This window comes from Arvicanthis niloticus, chromosome 1 (genome assembly GCF_011762505.2).
Source record: "Arvicanthis niloticus isolate mArvNil1 chromosome 1, mArvNil1.pat.X, whole genome shotgun sequence".
Classification (NCBI taxonomy): Eukaryota; Metazoa; Chordata; class Mammalia; order Rodentia; family Muridae; genus Arvicanthis; species Arvicanthis niloticus.
In genome coordinates, this window is record NC_047658.1 from 143822790 (window position 1) to 143847228 (window position 24439).

At 39.5% G+C, this 24439-nt stretch overlaps 1 protein-coding gene across 8 annotated transcripts in view; it reads right to left on the minus strand.

Moving 5' to 3' along the window:
* Cpeb3 (cytoplasmic polyadenylation element binding protein 3) overlaps window positions 1–24439 on the minus strand; it is a 180199-nt gene that overhangs the window by 97521 nt on the left and 58239 nt on the right. For 6 of the 8 annotated variants that reach the window (XM_076919705.1, XM_076919728.1, XM_076919755.1 and 3 more), the window contains exons 3-4: window positions 11638–11797; window positions 1161–1217 (exon numbers count right to left, since the gene is read on the minus strand). In XM_076919705.1, the coding sequence (XP_076775820.1) occupies window positions 1161–1217; window positions 11638–11797 (217 nt within the window). The remainder of the gene's footprint in view (window positions 1–1160; window positions 1218–11637; window positions 11798–24439) is intronic. The other 2 variants (XM_076919747.1, XM_076919738.1) reach the window with 1 other exon arrangement.

Below are 24439 nucleotides of genomic sequence, written 5' to 3' on the forward strand. Positions count from 1 at the left end.
CCATCGTCTGTCTGTTGGCTCCTATCCTATGCCTTGCTTTAGGACCTCTGTGGTCTTAGGCCTCACCTTTGCAGCCCTGCTTAACCCAGAGACCCTGAGCTTGGCTCTGTGTACTCAGCAGCTCCCAGCTGAGCCCTTCTTTCGTCTCTAGCTACCAAGAGGACTGCTTCTGTCTGTACTGGCTCTTCCTCTGCCTCCAAGAGGACTGTTGCAACTCCTGAACTCTGCTGGAGCCTCATTAACCCTTTTATAACCCACAAATATACATGTTTATAAAAAATACAACATGTTTTTTATAAACACAACATATATAAACAACATACTGTGTTGTTTGCAATGAATGATATGAAATATTCAGGGATAGTTCTCTTACGCCACAGTCTCAAATAGCTGAAGCTGACCTCGGGCTCTCTCAACTCCTGGTGTTCTTCTGTCTGTATCTCTCAAGTGCTGGGATTACAGGTATGTCACCACCCTTGATTCACCATAGCTTTGAGCAACAGCAACATTCTGGGTAATATTTTTGTGGCCATAATTATACTGACAAAACCACTTTTGACCAGCAAAGATGCTGACATCTATAATATACACAAGTCCACCTTGAAACATCGATGGACTATTTACCACAATGAGAAGAAAATCATGAGTTATGTATAAATTAGCTAAGTTATTCACTCAGGTTTTTCCCCCTCCCTCTCCCTACACCTCCCCTTCTTTTATTACTTCACCTAGTGGTATAGAAAGGAACTGGCAAATATTTCCTGTTACTAATATAAAATTTTATTTACAAACACAGGCTGTAGGCCAGATTTGGTTCACAGGGTTTTGTTCCACCAAGGTTGCTTCAGAGAAACAAGTTTTCAAGCTTTTGCTTACTCAGAATCACCTACTTGACTGCTAATGCAAACAAATCCATCCTTAAACTTTCCTGCTCAGTAGGTCTGTAGGAGCCCCTGAGATTGTGTGGTTTTAGTAAGTTCCCAAGCAATGCTGATGCTGATGCTGCTGGTGCAGAAACCCTACTCTGAGAAGCACTTGTACAGCACAGTGGTCTATACCATGCTCGGCGAAAGGTAAGACAATGACAACCTAATTAAGCAGAAACTGCATGTCGCAAACCTGACGGATACTTTTATAGAGTATTTCGTATGAAGACTTACTGTTAAGTGCCATAATGTTATCTGTTCCTGGATGGTGAAAATTTATTCCCATGCGTCCTGGAAAATAAAGCAATTTTATTTTAAGCAAAAAGGAAACATTGTTCAATATAATTATTTCAAATACACTGCAAAAATATAAACATTACAAAACACTACAGATTAATCTATAGCAATGCTATCATGGCCAAAGCATTTACAACAACTTTTAAAACAATTCATAAAACACAGACATAAAAAGTCTTAAAACAAAGCCAAAGTCTCAACACAAAATACAATCAAACAAAAAGAAGCTTCCATTATAGTCTGAAATTTGTACATCTCCAATATTAAAATTTAAACAAGTTCCTGGATTTGAATTTTATTTAAACAATCATTCGGCCCTTCAAATTAAGGCATCAAAAAATTTAGAGTAGTATATAAACATGAAGTTTAGAGAGAATAAAAAAATACAGTTTCATATTGGCTCAAAAAACCACAACATAATTACCAGAGGAGCAAAATGAAGAACGATGGTAAAAATGTATCCAAGTAAGTAGGGGAAAGACTGACATTAAAAATCCTGAATTCTTAAGTTGCCCCAAGGATACTGTTTCAGGGGGTTGGTCTGTATGGTGGTTTTTTTTTTTTTGTTGTTGTTGTTGTTGTTCTTTTATGACTATGTGGCCCTAGATGATTTAGAGCTTACCACATACACCAGACTAGCCTCTAACTCACAGATATCTGCCTGTCTTTGCCTCCCACAAGCATTGGGATTAAAAGCATGTACCACCATGCCTGGCCCCACCACTAACTACTCTTGTGACAAATGTGACTTTCCAGATTTTCATCTTTATGAATAATATGGGAATTGAAACTAATGACTACATCTGTTTGTTTCCTACTTTGCACACTTCTGAGGTTAAGAATCATTTCTATATGTTTAATGGGCTGGAAAACTGAACAAAAGCAAAGAGGCAACAGAGAGGCCTGTGTCTTGCACACCCTAAAATATTTATTCAGTAGTCCTTTACAAAAACTGAAGCCCTGTTCTGTAAGATCACAAACAGAATGGTTCACTGTGGTAAAGAGTGAAAGACATGTGGGGTGGGGTGGGTAGAGTGAGAGGCAGAAGTACAGAAGGAAAGGTTCAGAGGTACAGAGGGAAAGGTGCAGGAGTAAAGAATGACAAATGCAGGCATTTGCTGCTTTTTTTCATTATCAGAGATAAAATGGATGTATCAAAAAATAAAAATTAAACTCAGAGAGTCTTGTATAGGAGGAAAATGTACTATGCAAGATTTCTTAACCAATTCCTTCATCAAAATAGGTATCAGTCAAACTAGGTATGGTAGGTCACCCCTGTAATCTAAGAACTTGGGAGACAAGAAGAATACTGGAATTTCAAGACCAGTCTACAGTTACAGAGTAATACCTTGTTTTAAAAAAACAAACTGCCAAAAAGATACTAAAATAATAACTAAGGCATAATTTCTTTGTATTTGACTCTGTAAAATTTTCACATATAGTTACTTCTAGAGTTACTTTTAGATATGTATTCTACCACTGAGATATCCCTACAGCCCTTAAAATATGCTCATTTTATTTTATAGCCACTGCTTTAAAATGTCAATCATAGTTGGGGAAGGATAGTATATATAAAGCTGACAATAAAGATTTCAGGTTTTTTTGTTTTGTTTTACAACAGATACAGTTTTATGTACAATTGTCAAAGGCCCAGTATTGACTTGGTATTAAACTCTGTTACTGGGGACTGAAGGCAAACATCACATTGCCAAGCTCAATACCAGGGGAAAACAAAGTGAAAAGCCAAAGTCCTCATTCAACTTCACCATTTTTATTGGTGTGTGTATGTGTGTGTGTGTGTGCATATGTGTATGTGTGCGTGTGTAAAAAGAATGGAGAAAATCAATGCAATTATCAAAGAATAATAAAGGAAACATTTCTAAATATACAATTTCTGTAGAAAAACTATTTCATATTAGCTACAAGTTAATCACTAGGAGTTTAAAAGGTATCCCACTGTTGAAGATACATTTTCCTATAACTCTGTTTGTAGCTGCCCCACATGACTCCCTATGTTTTTTTTAATTCCTAGTCAGTTTAGGGTCTCTGAAAGTTATAGTCTGTATCACATGCAGTGCTTCCTCCTACCACCACTTTGATCAAAAACTACTTACAAACATTTGGTACAACAATAACCTTGACTCAGTAAGAGAACTTACATTCTGGCTTCAGTTAAGTCAATATTCTTAACACCAAAAACTAAAAGTGATATCCTCTAATTCCGCTTCATCATACACTAGGGTATTAACACAATAGCCAGTTGCTGAAGTCTACATAAAATCTTATCAAGACTTCAAACTCACTGTCCATTAGAACCTAAGAAAAAACAGAGGATCTCTTTACTTAGATGACGGCAGATACAGACAGCTCCAGCACACAGGAGACAGAGGCTCTCTTAGCCTGAGTTTGAGCACAGCGCCCCTTTGGGCTTTTTCTTGAGGAGTTAGAAAATCTCACCTTGAAAAGATGTTATTTTCTGCCCTTACTGGATACTTGCAACTCTGTCTTTCTTAAGAAGCAGAACAAGAGGCTCAGACAGCGTCTTGCAGTTGGAAGGCATCACTACTTGCAAGAAAAGCCCAGGAGTTTTTACCTTTCCTGAACTTCTCCCTAAGTTTTTTTTTTTTTCAATGAATTTTGGATAAACAGGAACATACATCTTGTGAAGAGCTCCGTGCCAATGCAAGATCCCTAGACTCAATATCCTAAACAGAATCTAAGTTTCCTGCTAAATACAATGTTTTTTGTAAAGTTACACATGACTTTTTTAGTTTATCTCTTCTTTATCTTAAGCTATAGTGTTTAGAATATAATATGTAATCTATTTTCATTGAATAGAAATTAGAATATGTGAAAAATAAGATCACTAAGACAAACACAGTCAGCTTTTATGTATACCGTTTAGTATGGAGAACATGCATGAAGCATGTAATCATTTCATAGTCTTTTCTTAATGCAATGTACAGCTAAACTTTAATACTTTCTAAAGGATTTTCAGAGAGAAAATGTGTAATGGGCAGAAAAAAAACTGATGCTAAATTCAGACGAGGCCATTTCTTTTTGCTTCCTTTTGTCCAACAAATGCTGCTGTTGTATCAGCTGTGAAAACAGAAGCAAGTGTGTGACATCTGGTGATTTTGTTACTGCAGCCTGGTGCTGCAGTGTGACACTCTGTCACCTGTCCATGAGTCTGCTATTTTTAAAGTGTTCTTGTCAGCTAGCTATCTTTTAAGTATAGTGTAAAGTATAAGGTTTCAAAAGCTGGAGGGCATCCTTGATCTTACTAAGTTAAATGATGATATGGAACTAAATCTGAGACTGCCCCACTTTGCCCACATCACAGGACATAACAGACAAGAGTCAGGATGGAGGCAAAGGATACAGAATGGAGTTATATTTGTTTATTTAGAATGGAAAAAAATCACATCTTTATAAATTCAATTTATTCATATTTTAAAATTTATCTTATTTCAGAGCCCAACTAAACCCATACTTTTTATGTGTCCAAAATTAAAGCTGGACATTTTATTAATTCATGATTACTACTATGAGAGCCATTTCTTTGGCATACTAACATATCTTTCTCTAATCATCCACTACCCTAAAAAAGTACTTAAACAGCTAAAAAGAGAATGTCAGTGCTTCAAGAAAATATTCTACTAGATTTTTACCTATTTTCTCTATAAAGTTAGAATTACACTTCCAGAGAAAAAGGCATAAAAATATGATATGTAAAAAAACAGCAAAAATATCCAGTAAAGTTGGGTGTGGTCTCAAAGCCTTGAGTTTAAGGCAGGTTGGCTCCACAGCAAAACCCTGTCCCAAAGCAACAGAACAGAGGATGGAGGGGATGTTGAGGATGGTGATAGAATCAGCAAGTAAATGCTCCACTAAGCCCAATGATCTGATTTCGGTACCCGAGACACCATAGAAAAAGAGAACAGATTCCTACAAGTTCTGTTATGAACTCAAAAAAACAAAAACAAAAAACAAAATCCACCAACACATAAATAATTTTTTAAAAATTAAATTTCTTTTTTAAAGTAATGGCAAAGTCTGGTACTATACTATAGTACTATAGATCTGTTTCAAATAACCAATAAGCAAAACCAGGAGCTCAGAACTGAAATCAATGGACAATGTGGGGCAGGTTTTGGTTTGGTTTTGTCACCTGGAAGGGCAGGCTGTGCTGTGGGCTCCAGTGACATTGTTCCTAGGAACTGGGGCTGTATCACATGTGCTGCCATCACATGGTGACTCCCATAATTCTGAAGTCCTTTGTCCTCACTTCCTTAATTAAAGCTGTGGCTCAACTGAATTAGAACTTCAGAAGTTAGCATCCAGGTATAATCTCGCTTTTATAACTGTTAAGTGATGAAAATGCTGTGTACATCAGGCAAGGTAAGGCACACCTTTAGCTACAGCTACAAAGGAAGCTGAGGCAAGATGGATCTCTAACAAGCAGGGGTTCAAGGATAGCCTGGGTGACCATGTAAGTCTCAAACAGAAGAAAAGGCTGAGAATATATGGACAAGACCAGTCACTGCTGACTCAGAATCTACCATGCCCTTGCAGTTTGTAGGGTCTGTCTGTCTTTCTTCATTTTAGGCGCTGGGAATCAAACTGAGGTTCAAGACGCTTGGCAAACTGACCTACAAGTGTAGCTCAGAATTGGATAGTTTTGTAAAGGACAAATTGACATAGGCTGAAAGAAGTTGACATTGAAATAAAACTAAGTAATGATTCAAGCTACTAAATAAACAGGACATTTTCTTCTGGAGGAAAGAAAAAAATTTCTTTTCTAAAACAAGGGAAGCAAAAATTCCCAAAGGGAACCAATTTTGTGTAAGTCTCTGTCATGTACCATTTCAAAACAACGAATACAGAAAAGTGTCTCTACAACAGAAAATGGGTGGCATTTATATCTTCCAAGATTCTGTCAATTTAAATGTGCTAAGGCACTATTACCAGAAATGAGCTATTTTTTCCTCAGACTTTTTCAGTATACCTTTGAAAAGCAGGCCCTCAGTCTGGGTTCTCAACCAACACCTGTTCTTTTCATTTTTCAAATCTCAGTTCTATGAATGACAAAGGAAGAGAAAATTTAAATACTAGAAACAGTTCATGAGGCACCCCACAGTGAGGGTGCATGGGATGAAGGCAGCCCATCCCTTTCCTCTTGTTGCCAACTGCTGCTATGTGGTGCTTTCCCAGACAGAGGATGGGGTCTTGCTTTCTAGCAATCAGCTGCTCTGTCTGAAGCACATAACTGCTGTTTCCTTATTTATTCTAGTAGGGAAGATGACAGATCATCAAGCACAATGACCACAGGTTTCCGAGTCAGGAGACAGTCTCATACAAAGACAGTACAGCGATGAGTCTCATTTTCATTTTGCTCCCCTTATTTTAAACACTAGAAATCTCCTTATTCTCCCACCACCCTATCTCTGTTATCAAGGATTTCTGTAGGTAGAAACACAGTGAATAGCAGTATCACACCTTTATTCTCTTCTTGAAACCCTCGGTCTCATCAGATTGAGGCATCTCTCATACAAAGGGTGTATAAAGGGCAGAACACAAGACCTTATTCTATCTCTCTGCTACAGCCAGACTGAATTTGCACAGTGATTACAACAGAGTACACCATTTTCCTTTCCTTTTTCCTGTAGGCTGTGTGCTGGGATTCAAACCAAGCACTTCATCCACACAAAGCAGTGTTCTACCATCCGTCTATATACAGTTACACACTATATACACTTATATGCACAGAAGGTATTGCTCTGTGATACATCAAGACTGACCCAGCATGAATACAAACACAATAGAAAAATTGTGAGGTGTAATTTTACTGAAACAGAAGTCTTGGTTCCTAAACTTCCTGTTCTCTCACACTAGCCCTTTAAAGAATGATTGAAAGCAGAGCAGTAGTGGTGCACATCTTTAATCCCAGTCAGAGGCAGGTGGATTTCTGAGTTTCAGGCTTGCCTGGTACAGTGAGTTCCAGTACAGCCAGATTTTCACAGAGAAACCCTGCCTCGAAAAACAAAAGACACACCAAAAATAAATAAATAAATAAAATTTAAAAAGCCAAAACAACAAAAAAAATGTCTTAAATAATAGATATTGATATCTTCTATCACTGTGAATATACACCATGTCCATTTTAAGTATATCATGAAGTAATTCATGTTTTATTTGACTGCTTGATACCTAGTTGGTGGAACTATTTTGGAAAAGACTAGGAGGTAGCCTTGTTGGAGGAGATGTAACACTAGTTGGACACTGAGGTTTCAAAACCTCACACCAGGCCCAGTCTCACTGCTCCTTCCCTTCTCTCTCTTTTTTCCTCTCTGCCTCTCCAAACACTGCCTCAAACTTGAGGTTTAAGTCTCAGCTACTGCTCTGGCTCCATGCCTGTCTGCTATGGTGGTCATGGACCCACTCTCTGAAACTGTAGGCAAGTTCCCAATTAAATACCTTCTTTTATAAGTTGCCTTGGTCATGATGTCTCCTACAGCAATACAACAGTAACTAAGACAACTATGCTATTCAGGTGGACAGTTTTAAAAGGTCAAGTAATGGTTATTTTTCTTTCTCCTACATGTGGCTTTTGAAAATGATGCTTTATCCCTCAATAATCACTACTTATCTAAGAAAAATAAAAACAACTGCTTGCAGCCAATGTTTAACTGTAGTCTGGTCAAGAAATAAATCTGTGCTGGCATGGCTTAATTTATTATAGAGGTCAAGTAATAAGCATCCCATGCTCCCCACAAAAAGTCACATGATACCTGCAAAGTTTCTTGTGCTAGGGAACTCATCTTCCCATCTATTTTATATGATGTTTTATTTTAATTAGGAGGCTTTAAAGAGGCTAATATATCCAGTTCACTAGCCAACTAGGGGCAGATAAAGAACTCAAATCCAGTTTGGACTGACTACAAAGTTAGAAAGGCTGTGTTTTGAAACTTCACCTCTTATATAGAAAATGTAGAACATCTGGGAGCCTCTTAATAAAGACTACTAAATACCTTTGCTATTTCTAGGCACTAAGCCTACAGCAGGCTTTCTTTTTTGCCCTACTATGTGTTGTTTGTTTGTATAGTTAAGTAAGAATGTGGGGTTTTTTTCTATAGAAGAAAACTGAGTTCTAAGACAAATAACACCAGTGTAAACAAACACCCCAAAATCCAACTCTGTACTTGAGTTTTTTGAGAAACCTCCCCGACACAGCTATCTGCAAATAATGTTCCCACATTCAAGAGGGAGAAGATCAAAACCAAGAATCTAAGGATGCACAGACAAAGCATTTCTCAGAAGCCACACAGTAGGCACCCAATGGATCATCTATCTCCTGATGTTCAACACATTCTGATGCTTCTATCTTTGGACCCATGGAGCATCACTATGAATGTCCCTCACACGACTTACTCACAGCAGTAGTGCCTATGATAAAGCAAAACTGCAAAGTCTAAATTTAAGTTCTATCAATAAATTATAAAAACCAGAGAGAAACATGGGTATTTATTACTATGAAAAATAGAAATAAAAAATAATAACCTTTGACTATATCATCACAATTTTTCTTAAGTTTTAAGTTACTTGAGTATATATGCATGTTCATGTGTGCAAATACATATGAGTGCACACACATGAGGATTAACACTTGTGGAGATCCAACAAGAGGACAACCTCCGGTGTCCTTCCTTAGGTACTATCCATATGTTTTTGGTTAGGTTTTGTTGTTTTATTTGTTTTTGAGATGAGGTCTCTTGTGGCCTTAAACTCACCAAGCAGACCAGGCCCGTAGACCAGTGAGTCCCAGGGATCTGCCTCTCTCTTCCCAGTGTTAGAACTGTGAGCACATGTAGCACACCCAGCTCTTTTTACTGGCTTCTGGGGATAGAGCTCCAGGTCATCATTGTACAAGACAAGTACTAAGACTGAGCTCTCTTTCCAGCTTGGCCTTTTATTCTGCTTATATATCAGCTATTACCTTTTTATTTTGTTAATTTTCTTTACCTTTAAAAAGAAACGTACCTTAAACATTTTCCTTTCTCCTCTTCCTTCTTTGTTGTTGTTCTTTATGATTTTTTGAGACAAATCTCGCTACACAGCTCTGGGTGGCCTGGAACTTGTTATGCTATAAGCCCAGGCTGGCCTTGAGCTTGTATCATCCTCCTGCCTCTGCTTCCCAAGTGCTGAGATTATGATGTGCACCACCATGCCCAGTGTCAAAATATTTTCTTAAAGGTGCAAGTGATGTCATTGACCACAGGGTCACAGTGATGTCATTGACCTCAGGGACATAGTGATGTCACTGACCTCAGGGAAGTAGTCTGTTTACAGAAAATCATGCAGTAGAATATGAAAAATTGGGAAGTGGAAACCATATTCAACTATAAAGTACAATCTCAAGGTCTCCCAACTTGTGGGGCCATAATACATGTATGGTGAAACAGTATGTGTTGTTTGATTTTTTTTTTTTATAGTTAAGTAAGAATGTGGGGGTTTTGTTCTATAGAAGAAAAGAAAATTGAGTTCTAAGACAAATAACACCAGTGTAAACAAGCACCCCAAAATCCAACTCTGGATTATCAAACTATCAAACTATTAAGGTTCAGTATCAGCAAATGAAACTATCAGCAAATGATGAAAAGGATTTCTGGTGAGGACACCAATGTCAACAAAAATGTCAAGGTTCAGCTGGTCATGTCCTCAATAAGGGTCCAGAGACTGCCAGAGAGGAGGAAAGCCTCACAGTTCCAGAAGATAAAGAGTTCACACAACTATCAAAATACCTCATATTTGCTAGTAAAGGAAAGTCTGCAGAGATAGTGGGGCCTGTAATTTTAAAAGGCCATCACGAATGAAAAAGGTGCTTACATTACTCTATAATAAGGTTACTACTCCTTTTCACTGTGCCAGTGCTATACTTAAGGTGGCACAAATAGCTTCTGCTTTACCAGTATACATACAATTCTAAAAATTATGTAGAGACTATAATCTAAAATCTTTTCCTAGTTTTTTACCTAGCACTCAGAAGGATGGGACAGAAGGATTATCCTGAGTATCAAGATCAGTCTGGGATATATAACATGTTCCAGGACAGCCTGAACGACACAATAAGTCCCTGACTCAAGAAGGAAAAAGAAAAGAAAAGCAGAGAAGAGGGACCAGAAGACAGGAGGTATACACAGAACAGGAGTTAAATGTTAGGTTAATCAGGGAGGCTCTGAAGGTAGAGAGAAATGATCAGTGTAACCAGGAAAGAGTCTAAAAACAAAACAGTCTGTGAATAGTATTATTTTTACATCATTCACACCTCTAAGTGTAACATGCTTCAAATTATCATGGACCTAATCCTTAACTGAAGAAAAGTGTGGTAAGTGGCTAAATATAACAGCAATTTTTCTCTTCTTTTGCTTAAGGCCTTAAGAATCTAGCTTTCGCTGGACACTTTATGTTCTCACTGCCTCCTATGACTACTTCTCTTCACTGGGAAATAAGAAAAGCATGACCAGCAAATGATAAAAAGGATTTCTGGTGAGGACACCAATGTCAAGGTTCAGCTGGTTATGTCTTCAACAAGGGTCCAGAGACTGCCAGAGAGGAGGAAATCCTCACAGTTCCAGAAGATGAGGGGAATTCACACAAGATGGGCATCCCTATGGCAAACTGTTCAGTTTTTAATCAAACTCCTAACTCAGAATGGAGTGGATATCACTCCACATCAGTAACTTGCATCTAAGATATTGAAGGGTCTCTAAAATGTTAAAAATCTATAAAAAGAACCATCTGTAATTATGAGTTTACATGGACTCTAAAATTAGGAAGTTCTACTAATGTTGATCTTGGAATGTTCTCCTAATACTGAACTCAAAACATGCATAGACTTTAAGACATCTTCCTTGTACGTTAGCCTCCACTCGGCACAGGGCCACTGTTGCACGTAAGCTGTGATCTGATACTCCTGTACTAGGCAGGGCCAGACTGGAACACAATGGAAGCCTAGTATATGAAACTTTCTGAAGGAGTTTTAGAGACTGATTTACTAAACGTCACACTTTCTTGAGGTACACCTGTACTTAAATGAATTCTACGAATTCAGCAAAAGATTCCAAATGTACAAAGCCCAGAAAATTTGGCTTCTGGTTTCATGCTATAACCATGACCTCAGCTACCCAACACAGACTTCTTGCAGAAAAACAAATTAAGGTAACCAACTATGATTACCATAGGTAGCTGAACCCAGGTTAAAAAAAAAAACTTTAAATACATTCCACAATGCTTTACAGAAGCAAAACAAACAAACAAACAAACAAAAACAAATAAAAACAAAAAATCACAATTATTAAAAAGCTGATTTTTGCTTAAGACACCAAGCAAGAATGGACATATGAATATTCCTAACCTGCAAAATGATTCCTCCACATTATATCAGCGAAACTCATTGGTGGGCCACTGGGAGGGTAGTGTTTACCTTTCAGAGGCTCATGGTCAGTCCTTATCATATCCATTAAGGAGTTCTCCAAGGAGTGCAAGTTAAAAGTGTCATAGGGCCTACTCCGGTCCTAAAAACAAAAACATAGAACAAGACGATACATAAAATTACTTCATAAAATTAACATATTTGTTCTGCTTTCTGCTGTAGAAGTTACAGACAATTCTAAAAGCACATTCACCTTTTATTAGAAATAATGTCTTAGCACCAAAATGCTTAGAAGTGTCTACAATTACAGTTCGTCCGTTCTCTGATAGTCTGTTGGGTAAATGCTCCGTTCCTTCAGACTGACTTTCTCTCACATGAAATGGGTCACATGTATTAGCTTTGACTTCTACCACCCACTGCCGTCTCCAATGAACAGACCCCCCCCCCACACACACTCCCAGAGAACCACAACTGAGGACTTAGTGTGAAGCCAGAATCACCTTTCTGAATAGAAGACAAAAGGTTATTGAATGGAGAGGCTGAGGCAACAGGACCAGCAGCTTGCATCTATATAGCAAGCTCCAGTCTTGTCTGAGCTATAGACACAGGCACTGTCTCAAAATAACAAAACCAAATCGTGACAATGATTTCAATGTAATTCTAATAAACCACTTCATATTTATGACCAGTGAATCCATACATGGACAGTCTTATTTAAAAAAAAAAAATGTAAAGAGCTTAAGCTTAAGACAGCTGAAAGTAGAGAACTGACCCCCACAAGCTGCCCTCTGACCTCCACATGTATTTTGTGACATGTACTTGTACACAATCCACACACATCCACACACACACACACACACACACACCCTTAAATAAGTAAAGGAAAAAATTTTAAAGCAACTAATAAAAATTCACAGTGAAGAGGAGATTAAATGACAACAAAAAGAACTGTCTGTTCAGGCTGTGTGACAGAATGTGGTGAGACTTGGCTGTTGTTCCAGCAGTAAGGAGGCTGTGGCAGAAGGCTAGCCTGGGTTACACAGAAGACCCTGACTCTCCTCCATTTCCCCTAAATGAAAAGGTTGTCTTGTGACATTCAAGATTCTTTCTTGCTGTTTTGTTTGTTTGGCTTGGTTTATTTTTTTTTTTTAAATCCTTAATGTGATCTCTCAAGATGAGTAAGAACATACCTACTGTATGTTTTTACATACAATTAAAGAAGTGAATTTAACAAATACCCTAAGGAGTATAAAATTATGTCTCATGAAGTTGGCCGGATCCACACAGGATAGTAAACAGTGACTTCTCTGGAAGCATCATAATACATGCAACTACTGATGGCAGAGTGGCAGTGAGTTCCTACCAGGAGAGGATTTAAAAGATTAGGTGACTACCTAGCAGGAAAATTGGTGAACTATTCAGGGGAGTGTGTGATGTATTTAAATTGAAATGAACTTCAAATGAGTCAAACTGCCAGCCAGGCTGTCCTACCCAGAGAGTGCTAGGTGAAATGAGTGGATGGCTCCTGAGGACCAACATCCAAAGTTCAACTCTAGACTCTACACTACTGTACTCTCTCTCACTGTCCCTCCATCTCTGCCTCTGTCCTTCTTCCTCTATCCCTCTCTTCCATTCCCTCTCTCTCCTGGACTCCAGCTCAAACTTGCTTAGTAATACTTTATAAGAAACACCAGGATTATAGTCAGTGGGTAAAGGTGCTTGCTGCTGAGCCCAACACTTTGGAAATGTTGGAGATGGTAAATTATGTGTCCCACAAGCTGGGGACTTTAGTTGGGATCCATCCCTCTAATAGAAAACTCAGCACAACGTACTTATGGTTATGAAATATAATGCAGCGAGGGGGTATCCTTGTTGGCTTGAGCCAAGGTGTGGCAGATGATGACTAAAGCAAGTGCTAGGTCCCTGGAGGTAGGTCAGCAGAGTTTCCTGTATGCTCACACCTATAATCACAGCTCTTAGCAAGCTGACACAGGCAAATGGGACTTGCTAGGCAGTCAGTCTAGCTGAATCACGTTCAGCTGAGAATCTGTCTCAAAAAATATGGTGGAGACTGATGGACAAAGATACCTGACATCAGCTGGGCAGTGGTGGTGCACGCCTTTAATCCCCAGCACTTGGGAGGCAGAGGCAGGCGGATTTCTGAGTTCCAGGCCAGCCTGGTCTACAGAGTTCCAGGACAGCCAGGGCTACACAGAGAAACCCTGTCTCGAAAAACCAAAAAAAAAAAAAAAAAAAAAAAAAAAAAAAAAGATACCTGACATCAACCTCTGGCCTCTACAAACAACCAAGCACATGTGCACATACACAAACACAAAAGAATGCACATACACAAACACAAAGGAATGCACAACAGCTACCTATATGGTGTAAACGACAACAGTGGAAAGAACACAAAATGTCTGTGATGTCACATCCCAGTACTGACACACATTTAACATCTAGAAGACTAGAGAAGCCAATGCTTCTCTTTTCCGTGCTGTTTCTTCCCTTGTGCCTCCCCCAGGGGAGGAGTCCTTCTAGAAAAAGGGTATGCTTTCCTCAGAAGCCCATTTTATACAGAATTCAGTCCGTTCTATTGAATGAACTTACTATTGAAAAGTTTTCTAGGGGAAAGGGCAGCAACCCTTGGCATGTGCACCACTGGACAGGGAGTCTTAAGGCCACCTCAATCTGATGTAGCCGGCATGGATCACTATCACCTACTACGCCCTACACATCTGTTTCTGGGGCCCTGAGCTTGGCCTGTCTGGAGCTGGCCAGTGCCATCATCTTCACATCCTATTCACAAGCAGCAGGTCTTGAGCTGCTCCTCCCACTGTTTGTCCTATCTTTGGGGCCTGTCAGTCAGTCCCTTTAGCCTATATGTAGTTAACAATGCTTAAACAAGGAAGCTGGTCAGAAACAACAGGAAAGAAAAAAACAAAAAACTTTGCAAAAAAAATCTTTATTAGAAATTATATGTACAGAAAAATAATCTACAATTCATGGATCTCAGAAATTACAAATGATAACATAGACTTGGAATCCAGGCCAAATTAAGCTATGAGTGTGAGATCCTTTATTAAAAAAAAAAAGTGGGGAGGTAATGGCAAGATGGTTCAGCAGTAAGTTCTGTGTGGTAACCCTGAAGTCCTCTGTTCAATCCTGGGCCCTCTGGAGAGACCAACTTTTAAAACTGTCATCTGACCTCTACATGTGCACAAAAACACCCACGCTCAACAACACAATACAGAAACCAATCAGATATGCAAAGAGCAACCTACTCATGAAGTTTTTTTCCCCTGAGTTTTGTTTCCCCACAGAGGGGAAAATGAAACCATTTCTGTTTGCCTTCAACAAGCAGCTCCCCAGAAGACTGAGAGCACCTGTAAGTAACAGCTCACTGTAGGAGCTCTCCAAGAAAACCAAAGACAAGGAGATGCTTACATAAACTCCAACCTCTCCCAACCACCCCCACCCGCCTGACTTAATACATTTACTTAATACATATTTAAAATGACCTCCCTGCTTAAGGAGGCAAAGGTGAGGCTCTGCGGTGCAGCATCCTGGGAGGCTGTGAGTGCAGCCTGGGCTGAGTAATGAGACTCATGCCTGAAGAAACAGTCTCCAGGAAGGAGATTTGTTTGTCCCATTCTTGTGAACTAAGCAAGTCAGTCAGTAATGAAAAGTTACAGTGGTAGTACCAGGGTCCAAACTCAATCAAATCCATGTGACCTCTTCTTATCTCCTCCCATACAAGCAACCCGACTCACTTGCCCTTGGTCAATTACCCTCACCCAAATGACAACTAATTAACCCCAAGAAGAGGTTTGGTAACTCTGCAACCCATCCATGGCTCTGCTTCCAGTCCTACCTCATTTATTCCCTGCCTTTCTGGCTTTTCTATACTTGGGTATTTCCTTTCCCAGAAACACAAAGTAGAAGACTGTAAGAACCAAGAGTTACTGGGAATCAAATGATAGAAAATAACCATGGAGGGTCAGCAAGATGCATTAGTGGGTAATAAAGGTTTAGGCTAAGGGTAATGACCTGAGTTTGATGCCCAGGACACACATGGTGAAAGGAGAGGAATGACTTCTTCAAGTTCTTTCACATCCCCAGGCAGGCTCGATCTCTTCCCTTTCTTTCTCTCTCCCTCCCTCCCTCCGCCCTTCCATAAACACACACAACATACACACACACACACACACCCCATGCACATGCACACTAACTACCTAAAATTAAAATTATAAAATAACCATTGTACCTTGTAATATGCTAGGCACTGAAATGAGTGTCTTTTCATTCAATTCTCCACCACCCTTGGGATAGGTATTATCCCACAGCACAGAGAGAAAAACTGAAGTGACAGAGTAACTATTCAAAGTTAGGCTGCAAACCTACCAGTCAGATATTTAATTGGCAAAAGTTTTTTCCCCATTTAATAAGCTGCCTCCTTGCTTGAATGGTGATATTTTTTGCTGTATAAAAGTCCTTTTAGTTTCATGAGGTCTCATTTATTAATTGTTGATCTTAATGCCTGTATAATCGAGGTCATGTTCAGAAAGTCCTTTTCTATGCTAATGAGCTCAAGCCTATTCCCTACTTTCTGTTAGGTCTTTGCTGTTAGCCCAATCTGTAGGGTTGATTTCTAGTCTTAGGGCCAATCTGAAGTTTCAGGGTTCAGACTCAGACTGGTCCCTGATCAGCATGGTAGGTAGGGTGGCTTAAGTTCCCATTGGAACTTTGATTTCAGGAACCCTGAGCAGGCCCCAGCTTGACTTGGTGGGAGAGGTAGGTTATGGGAAAGTAGGCAGGGAAGGAGAGTGACTCGGGGTAAAGGCAGGGGTCTCTGAGGTAGGGATTGGAGTCTAGCTCCGCATGGCCCAGGCCCAGAGCTTCGGTGGCTGCTGGACTGGCTGGAAAGTGGGGGCTAGGCATCAAAGCTGCCTCTGAGGTCCAGCCTGGAGCTCTTTCTTTCAAAGTTCGGGCCATTCAAGACTGGGCCTGACTGACAAGCCAGGGAGCCTTACACTTGGATTTTCCTTAGCTTCTCTGGTGCTAGGATCACACTGTCACACAACACCTGACATCACCTATTTTTTTTTAAAGAGGATATTTACTCTATGATTTAACTGACAGATTTATTTTTCTCAAACACATATACAGAACACTACAAAAAATACTAAAATCTCCAGTCCTACCTTCTTTTTCAGTTCACTATAAATCTTTGGTATGCATTTTTGCAAATGTTTAAAAACACAAAGTTAGCCCTTCTGAGTAGTCATGGATTTGGTGTCTGTAAGCTGGAAAGCAGAGTATAAATGCTTGAACAAAGGTCAGCTATACTGTAATAACATGTAGACTTTTTGCCTCCCCATTCTCTCAACAATATAACAGCTATTTACACAGTGGGTACTGTAAGTAATCCAGAGCTGATTCTGAGTCTCATGCACTGAGATGACTACGCAGGTAAAGGAGCTTGACACAGCTGGACACACAGCCTGAGTCTGATCCTCTGAACTCACATGGTCAGGAGAGAACTAACACCCACAAGTTATTCTTTGACTTCAATGAACACCCCCACAACACCACTAAGGAAATAAAAATGTTTTAAGGAATTAAAAGTTTCAGTAGGATATGTATAGGCTGTATACCAATGCACCATTTTATGAATTTAAATTTGGTTACCTGCACAAGGGGCCCTGAAACCAACCCACCAGACATTAAGAATTATATTTCTATCACTCTGTTCTAGGTTACTTGTCTCTAAACATGAAGATGCATGTTATCATGCACTTTGCTTTGTTTGGCCAATACTATAGTTCAAAGACTATTCCCTTTTAATAGTCGGTTATATATAGTCTCACCTTTCCCCTCTTCTATCCAATCATAAATGCATATTTCCTACAAAGTAATCAAGTCACCATTTCAGTCTATGATCTGTGAAATCACTTCTGCTTTGGGGGTTTCATTCCTTGTCCCTAATTTTCTCAACATTTCCACTTGATCCTTTAACTTCATCACTTCTCTGCTTGCTCTACTTTGGCACAACTGTCCCTCAACCCATGGTTTCTATTAATAACAGCAAGAAAGCTGAACCAAGGACTTATGGACCTTCCCATCCATCCCTGAGCAAAAACCAGAGGCAATAAATATATGTGAGCCCAGCATAAAGTAACTTTGACCACAGATGCAACTGAGAATCCAGGACCAGATTCAACACATAGAGCTGAAGACTAAATAGAACCAGCAAACAATTACATAGGTAGTAACATAAAACTTCTATGGATTGCAGAGGGTAGGGATTTATACTTCTAAACAACTACTGCTATAGTCTGTTATAACCTCTCAGAAAAACAGGGTTCAGAAATCACAAGCAGTTTACTGAAATGACAAGCGGCCCGGCACACATTAGCCTCACAGGTAAAGCCTCTTATAAATAAAGGGAACTCTATCTAACCTTGTAGGGAAAGAGCAAGAAAGCTTACCCAATACAGAGTTTCTTGTCTCCTTAAGTATGGAGTCCCTCAGTCGATAACTTATTTTAACCATCTCCACTGAGACTATTATACCTGTAGCTAGAAAACGTAAGCCCATACCCTCCCCCATTACTTACTGGAAAACAACTGTTCTTTCTCTCTAACCTGATACATTTATAAACTGGACATTTTTCTTCCTTTTCTGGTGGGAATGGGGCAGGGGAAACGGAGGGAGTCTAGCTGTGAATTTGGATTTCCTTTTTCCGTTTGTTTTGTTTTGTTTTGTTTTCTGAAACAAGGTTTCTCACGTAGCTCTGGCTGGAATACTCTCTATAGACCAGGATAGCCTCTAACTCAGAGATCCACCTGCCTCAAATCTGGCTTGAATATCCTTTAAAACTGGTTTTGGTTTTTTGGCTTTTTTTTTTTTTTTTTAAGTCTTTGGTGCAACATTTTTTCAACAATCCTCAATATAGCCTTGAATAAGATTAAGGCCTACACAGGAATCATTAGTTCCCGTCTTTTTCTTCTCGAAGATGACTAATTCCAATTACCTTAACCTTTTACCACATTATGTTTTTCTTTCTGTGCTAACAGCAAACCAAGATAACTGAAGTTCTGAAATGGTTTTGTAAAAATCAGGGAGGCTGGGCTGTAATTCAAGAGTGCATGCATAGCATGAACACAGCCCCAGGCTTGACCCCCAGCACACTCTGCATAAATGGAAATGTTTGCACATGCCCATAATTCCAATACTTGGGAAGTAGGGTCAGAATCAGGTTAAACTCCTGATTCTGGTTAAACTGGTCACCCTCAGCTATTTATGTAGTTCCAAGCCAGTCTGGGCATAAGATCTTGTCTCAAAAACAACAAACAAGCAAACAATGAAAACACAGGATAGCAGTCTTTCCTGGTGTGAGCCTGCTCAGTTGCATGAAAGGACTCAACTCGAGGAGGATTTCTGCTTAGTTTCTTCCTGCTCTGTCCAGTTCTAATTTTTCTTAACACTAGGCTTTAGCACAGCAGGTAAGAGAAGAGGCTCAGTATATCTGGTATGGGGAAACTGGCTCTTTGAATCCCTTATTCATCTGAAATGGCTTTACATATTGAGGCCAGATCCTGCAAGGAAAGGTCTTGACTGAGGAATCAAATGTACAAAAATGCACAAACAACAGCTATTGCTGACTGTGGTAAATAGTTCACACTGAAGCAGCCATATATACTTTTGTCACATGATTACAAGATCATAGGGGTATGGCTCAATGGTACAGTATTGTTCTGCATGTATGAGACCCTTGGTTCAATGTCCAATACTACAAAACAGATAGAAAGGGAAAGGGGACAAAAGGGAAGAAGAAAGGGGAAAAAAGAAAAGTTTAAAGCCAGACATATACTTGCAAAGCCAGGCACATGCCAGTAATCTCTGCACTTGAGAGGCTAAGTCAGGAAGGTCATCACAAGTTCAAGGTCAGCCTAGGGTACACAGTGTGCCAACCAAGACTATGGAAAGAGCCTGCAAAAAGGAAAGAGGGAAAGAGAAAAGTGGGACAACATTTGACAGTGTACTAAATAAAAGGCAGAAATCAAACCTAAGGGAATATAGAAAGGGCCAGCAGTGACTACAACTTAGAACAGACTCATGAGGCTACCAACATTAAATCTATTTCTTTTCCTGGTTTATTTCATGTATGTATGTGACTTTTGAAAGTGATTAGCTATGACATTCCAACCATTGGTTGCTAACCAACAGACTATTATCCTGAGCAGCTCATTAATAGTGTAAGGGGAAGCTTGGTCCTCTCTGTAAAACCTAGCTTATGATGGCACTATGCAAAAGTATGTGCAGCTCTTCATAGCCTTCCATTTTACTAATTATAAATGTCAACCCTTCTACAACATGAAGCAAATCTAGGTACAGTTAAACATTCCCTCCCTACCCCAACCCACCTCAATATTCTGACTATATTAAATCGTTCGTTTTCTTCTTTTCTTCTTTCTTTCTTTCTTTCTTTCTTTCTTTCTTTCTTTCTTTCTTTCTTTTTTTCGATACAGTGTCCTTAGGCTGCCCCTGTGGTCTCCCACTGCTGGTCTCCAGCAGTCCTTCTACCTTGACTCTGCAGAGCAGCTGCACCCAGGCCCTCTTCCTCCCCTACCCCGTCTCTTCAGATAGGCTCTCACTAGGCAGCCCTGTTGGCCTGGCCTCGCTCAGTCCTAGCACTCACAGAGCTCCCCCTTATTCTGTGCCCACACCTAGCACAGCTTCTGCTTTCCTTACATACTTGCCACCCTTAGGAAACGTTAAGTCCCATTGTACCTCCTTCTCTGAATCGTACTCTGTATTGTACTTCCTTCTCTGAATCTGAGCAGGGCACAACACACAGCAAACATTTAATAACTACTTGCTGTGTCTATCCACTCTGGCTACCTTTTTTTGGTTTTTTTGCAAGATTTTTCACACACACACATACACAAAAGAATCACATACTTACTAGAAGAGCTAAAAGGGAGTGGGGGGGGGTGGGAATCCAAAAAACTCTTGTCATTTTCAAATGCTGGTTGATGTGTAGAAGAACCAGACTCATAAACAGCTGGTGGATGCAAAGTGGCATGGGCATTTGAGTAGCAGTTTGGCAATTTCTTTCAAAAATAAGCATACACTTGGCATTCCAGACCACCGTCTACTCCTGGTTGCTCTAGGTAAGTAACAGCATGTGTGCACACAAGAACTTGTACATGAATGCTTACAACAACGATACGAAGCTTTCTCAAAAATCAGAAACGACCTGAATGTCTATGGGGTAGCACAAAATGAGGTACACCCAGGACAGCATATCACTTACCAGTGAAACCAAATGAAGCCCTTGATACCTGCCCTAATGCAAAACTCTGTATGTGAAAGAAGCCTATCTCAAAGAATCTTGTTACACAGTTTCATTTTTATGAAATAATCAGAATAGGAAATTACCCATGTAGATACAAAAAAGACTGCTAGCTAGGCCTGAGATAATCAGGGGGGAATGCAAATGACAGCGATGGATATAGAACAGCTTCTGAAAATGATAAAATATTCTAGAACTAAATAACAATCCAGACAGTTTTATAATTACTCTACAACCTACTGTTCTCTATATTTTAAAGGGCTGAATTTCATGGTGTATGAATTATACTTTGATCAAATTATATTTTTTAAAATGTCACACAAGCCACCCACGTGTAACGGCACACACCTGTGATCCAAGCACTGACAGGCTAAAGCAGAAAGGCCATGGGTTGGAGGTCAGCCTAGGCTAACAGTAAAATCTTATCATACAAAGTAAAAAAGAATGCACAGTGGTGCATGCCTATAATCCTGGTGCCTGGGAGGTAGGCAGTAGGATCAGGTCAGCCTAAATGACACAGTAGTCTAATGCTAGATCTGCCCCCTGAACCAAAACCAACAACAATAAAACAGCTCTAAGTCTTTCTAGGGCTTTAACAGAAACAATGACACCAAGACACCCCTTATTATAATCACCTATATTAGGAATGGGACATCAGATCTAAATCTTTTGACCTATGACTTTGGAAAGACAAATCAAAGCCTTCATTAGTTGCTTCATTCAAGAGCAACTAAAGGATTTGAGAAACAAAACCTAAAATAGATAGTAGTGAAATTCCAAAATCGACCCCCTTGCCAGATAAATGACTGTCCCCATCTTATTTGTGTCACATCTCTAAGGATGTAAGATGTCTTTAATGTTTCTTCAGGAACCTGTATACATGACCATACAGCTACAAGTGCCTTCCGTTGCTTCTGATTTTTTTTTATCTAAAAATTTATGTTGTATTGTGATACATTGTCACATTGATTGTGATATACTGTCTCCTTCAGTGACTCCCCTCAACCCATTTAAGACCAGGGAGTGTTTTGGTATGATCTAACATCTCCCTAGAAGCACCACAGGAACATAAATGATACATTAAATCTACCATCTTCCTGTTCACTTCAATTATTATCTGACCTGAGGGCAAGGCGAGGAACTGTACAGCAGAATTCGCAGATTCACACGAGAATCTGACAGGGGCCGCGACGTGAACGCTTCTGCTGTGGCCCCCTGTTATCCTCTTGATCTTAGAGTTAGGACCTGTCTGCTGCTCTGAGGCAAACAAAAGATAGAAGGCCAAAACCTAACTGGCAGTTTCCTAGGGTTCTCCCAGAGCCTTGCAGATAACAGTCTGCTCAATGTCTCATTCAAAGATGGACGTCTCTGAAATACAGCTCCTCACTGTCACTTCCTGGCCACCACTGGAAAAGTCACCAGTGTGGATGAATGTATGTTTCATGTATAGAACCTTCTAATTACCAGTAAACTCACTCTACATTGACAGACTAGGTCCAAGGAATTAACAGAACATTACTTATTACTCAGTTTGCAAAGCCCTCTTTTCTATATAAAGAAAACAGGCAAACAAAATTTTTTACATCTCAAGTTTACTGTACAGTTCTGATTACAAATAAAATGAGGACAAGTGAGATGGCTCACCAAATAAAGATGGATGCCTCCAGAGCCTGACTGCCTGAGTTCCATCTTTAGTATGGATCCCTGAAGTTCTCCTGCCAGCCACACACATGCTGCCCGCCACACAGACTGACTCATAGCTTCCATGCAGTGGACAGTGCCTTCCTGTACTGCATGGCTCACTTAATTGCATTATCTCAACATTTTACAACCACCCTATGAGGTTGATGCTGCAATTCCCCTTTTGTTTACAAATGAAGACGCTGGTATTAAATTCAGTCCTTCATACAAATCAGAGATTCTTGAAGATGGTTTAGTTACACATAGACTGCTGTTTCAGAACAAATTACAAAATTCCGTTCTATTTAAATGTTAGCATATTTAAGAGATATATTAAAGTCTCTAAACATAAAGCAACCACATTAATTAAAATATTTGGGTTTTAGAAGGTTGCATAACTTACTTCAAAAACCCTTACTTAAAGCTGCATCACTCTAGTAACAGTAAAGTACTTTAAAGATCATAAAGTAAAATTATGAAAGATTTGGTCAGAATTTCTAAAATGTCCACATCACGGAATTTATTCATTTGTTTGGAGACAGTCTCTAGCAGGCTGTTCTGATTTCTAACGTGTTTGTACCAGAGGGTGGCCTTGAACTTCTGGTCCTCCCTGCTCCATCTCCTAAGAACCCAGATTACTAGCATTTGCTACCACACCCTGTTTACAAAATATTTTTTAGAAAAAGAAATGTCTTTGTTTACTTTTGGATCTTATTGCTAACAAATTTTGCCAAGGGTTCTGAAGACTCTTTGTCCGAGCCGCCTTTGCTTCACATGTGTTTGTTGGAAATCTTAATGAGCCAAAGATTAATGATGGAAACAAACGAAGCACAGTCTCTGACTATGAGAAGCCCTGGCCAGCCACAGTTAACAGATAACAATTATATAATGAGATAAACGCGCTGACAGCTGTGTGCTGGGGAATTATGGGAGCAACTACAAGAGAGGCCAGAGGCAAGGAGATTGCTCAGCTTCCTCAAGAAATAAGAAAGGGACAGGAACTATTAAAAGGACATATAGGCTGCAGGTTGAAAACAGGTAAGGTTTGTTTATAAATAACACTTGATTCTATGTAATATATACTTGCCAAATCCTTGAAAACCGGTAAGGATGTACTGTAGTGAATCCTCCAGGATAGCAAAGGGTAACTTTTGGCATGAGTATGCGCAATTCCAGAATGTCTCTCTTTACAGAATAAGTCTCTTAAGTAGAATAAGTCTGGAATTGCACATATTCATGCCAAAGGAAAGTTTAATTTTAATGCAGCCTTAAAGTTTTCACCTAGTACTCAGCTAGGGATTTGAAAGTAATATATAATATATATCCATATCTTTTATCTGTAATATATAATATATATCCATATCTGTTATCTGTAATATATAATATATATCCATATCTGTTATCTGTTGAGGTAGATACTCAGTCTCCTGCACAACAGGCTACAAAAAATACAATTTCCTCCTATTAGCTCTTATTTTTAGAGGTATTCATGACGTACTTTGAAATACAACCTGGCTCATCTGAATTTTACTACAGGCTTTCCTTGGACATTATTTACCCCACTTCTTAAGTGTTTCCCAGAACCTTTCTCTTATTACTAAACCAAAAGCTCTTGCGCGCCATGGAGGTGGGTCAGGCAGTAAAGTGTTCTGAGCTCCATCTAAGGAACCCATGTTAGGATGGAAGGAGAGGATCAGCTCCAAGGTTGTTCTGAGATTTCCCTACTTGTGCTGTGGGACACAC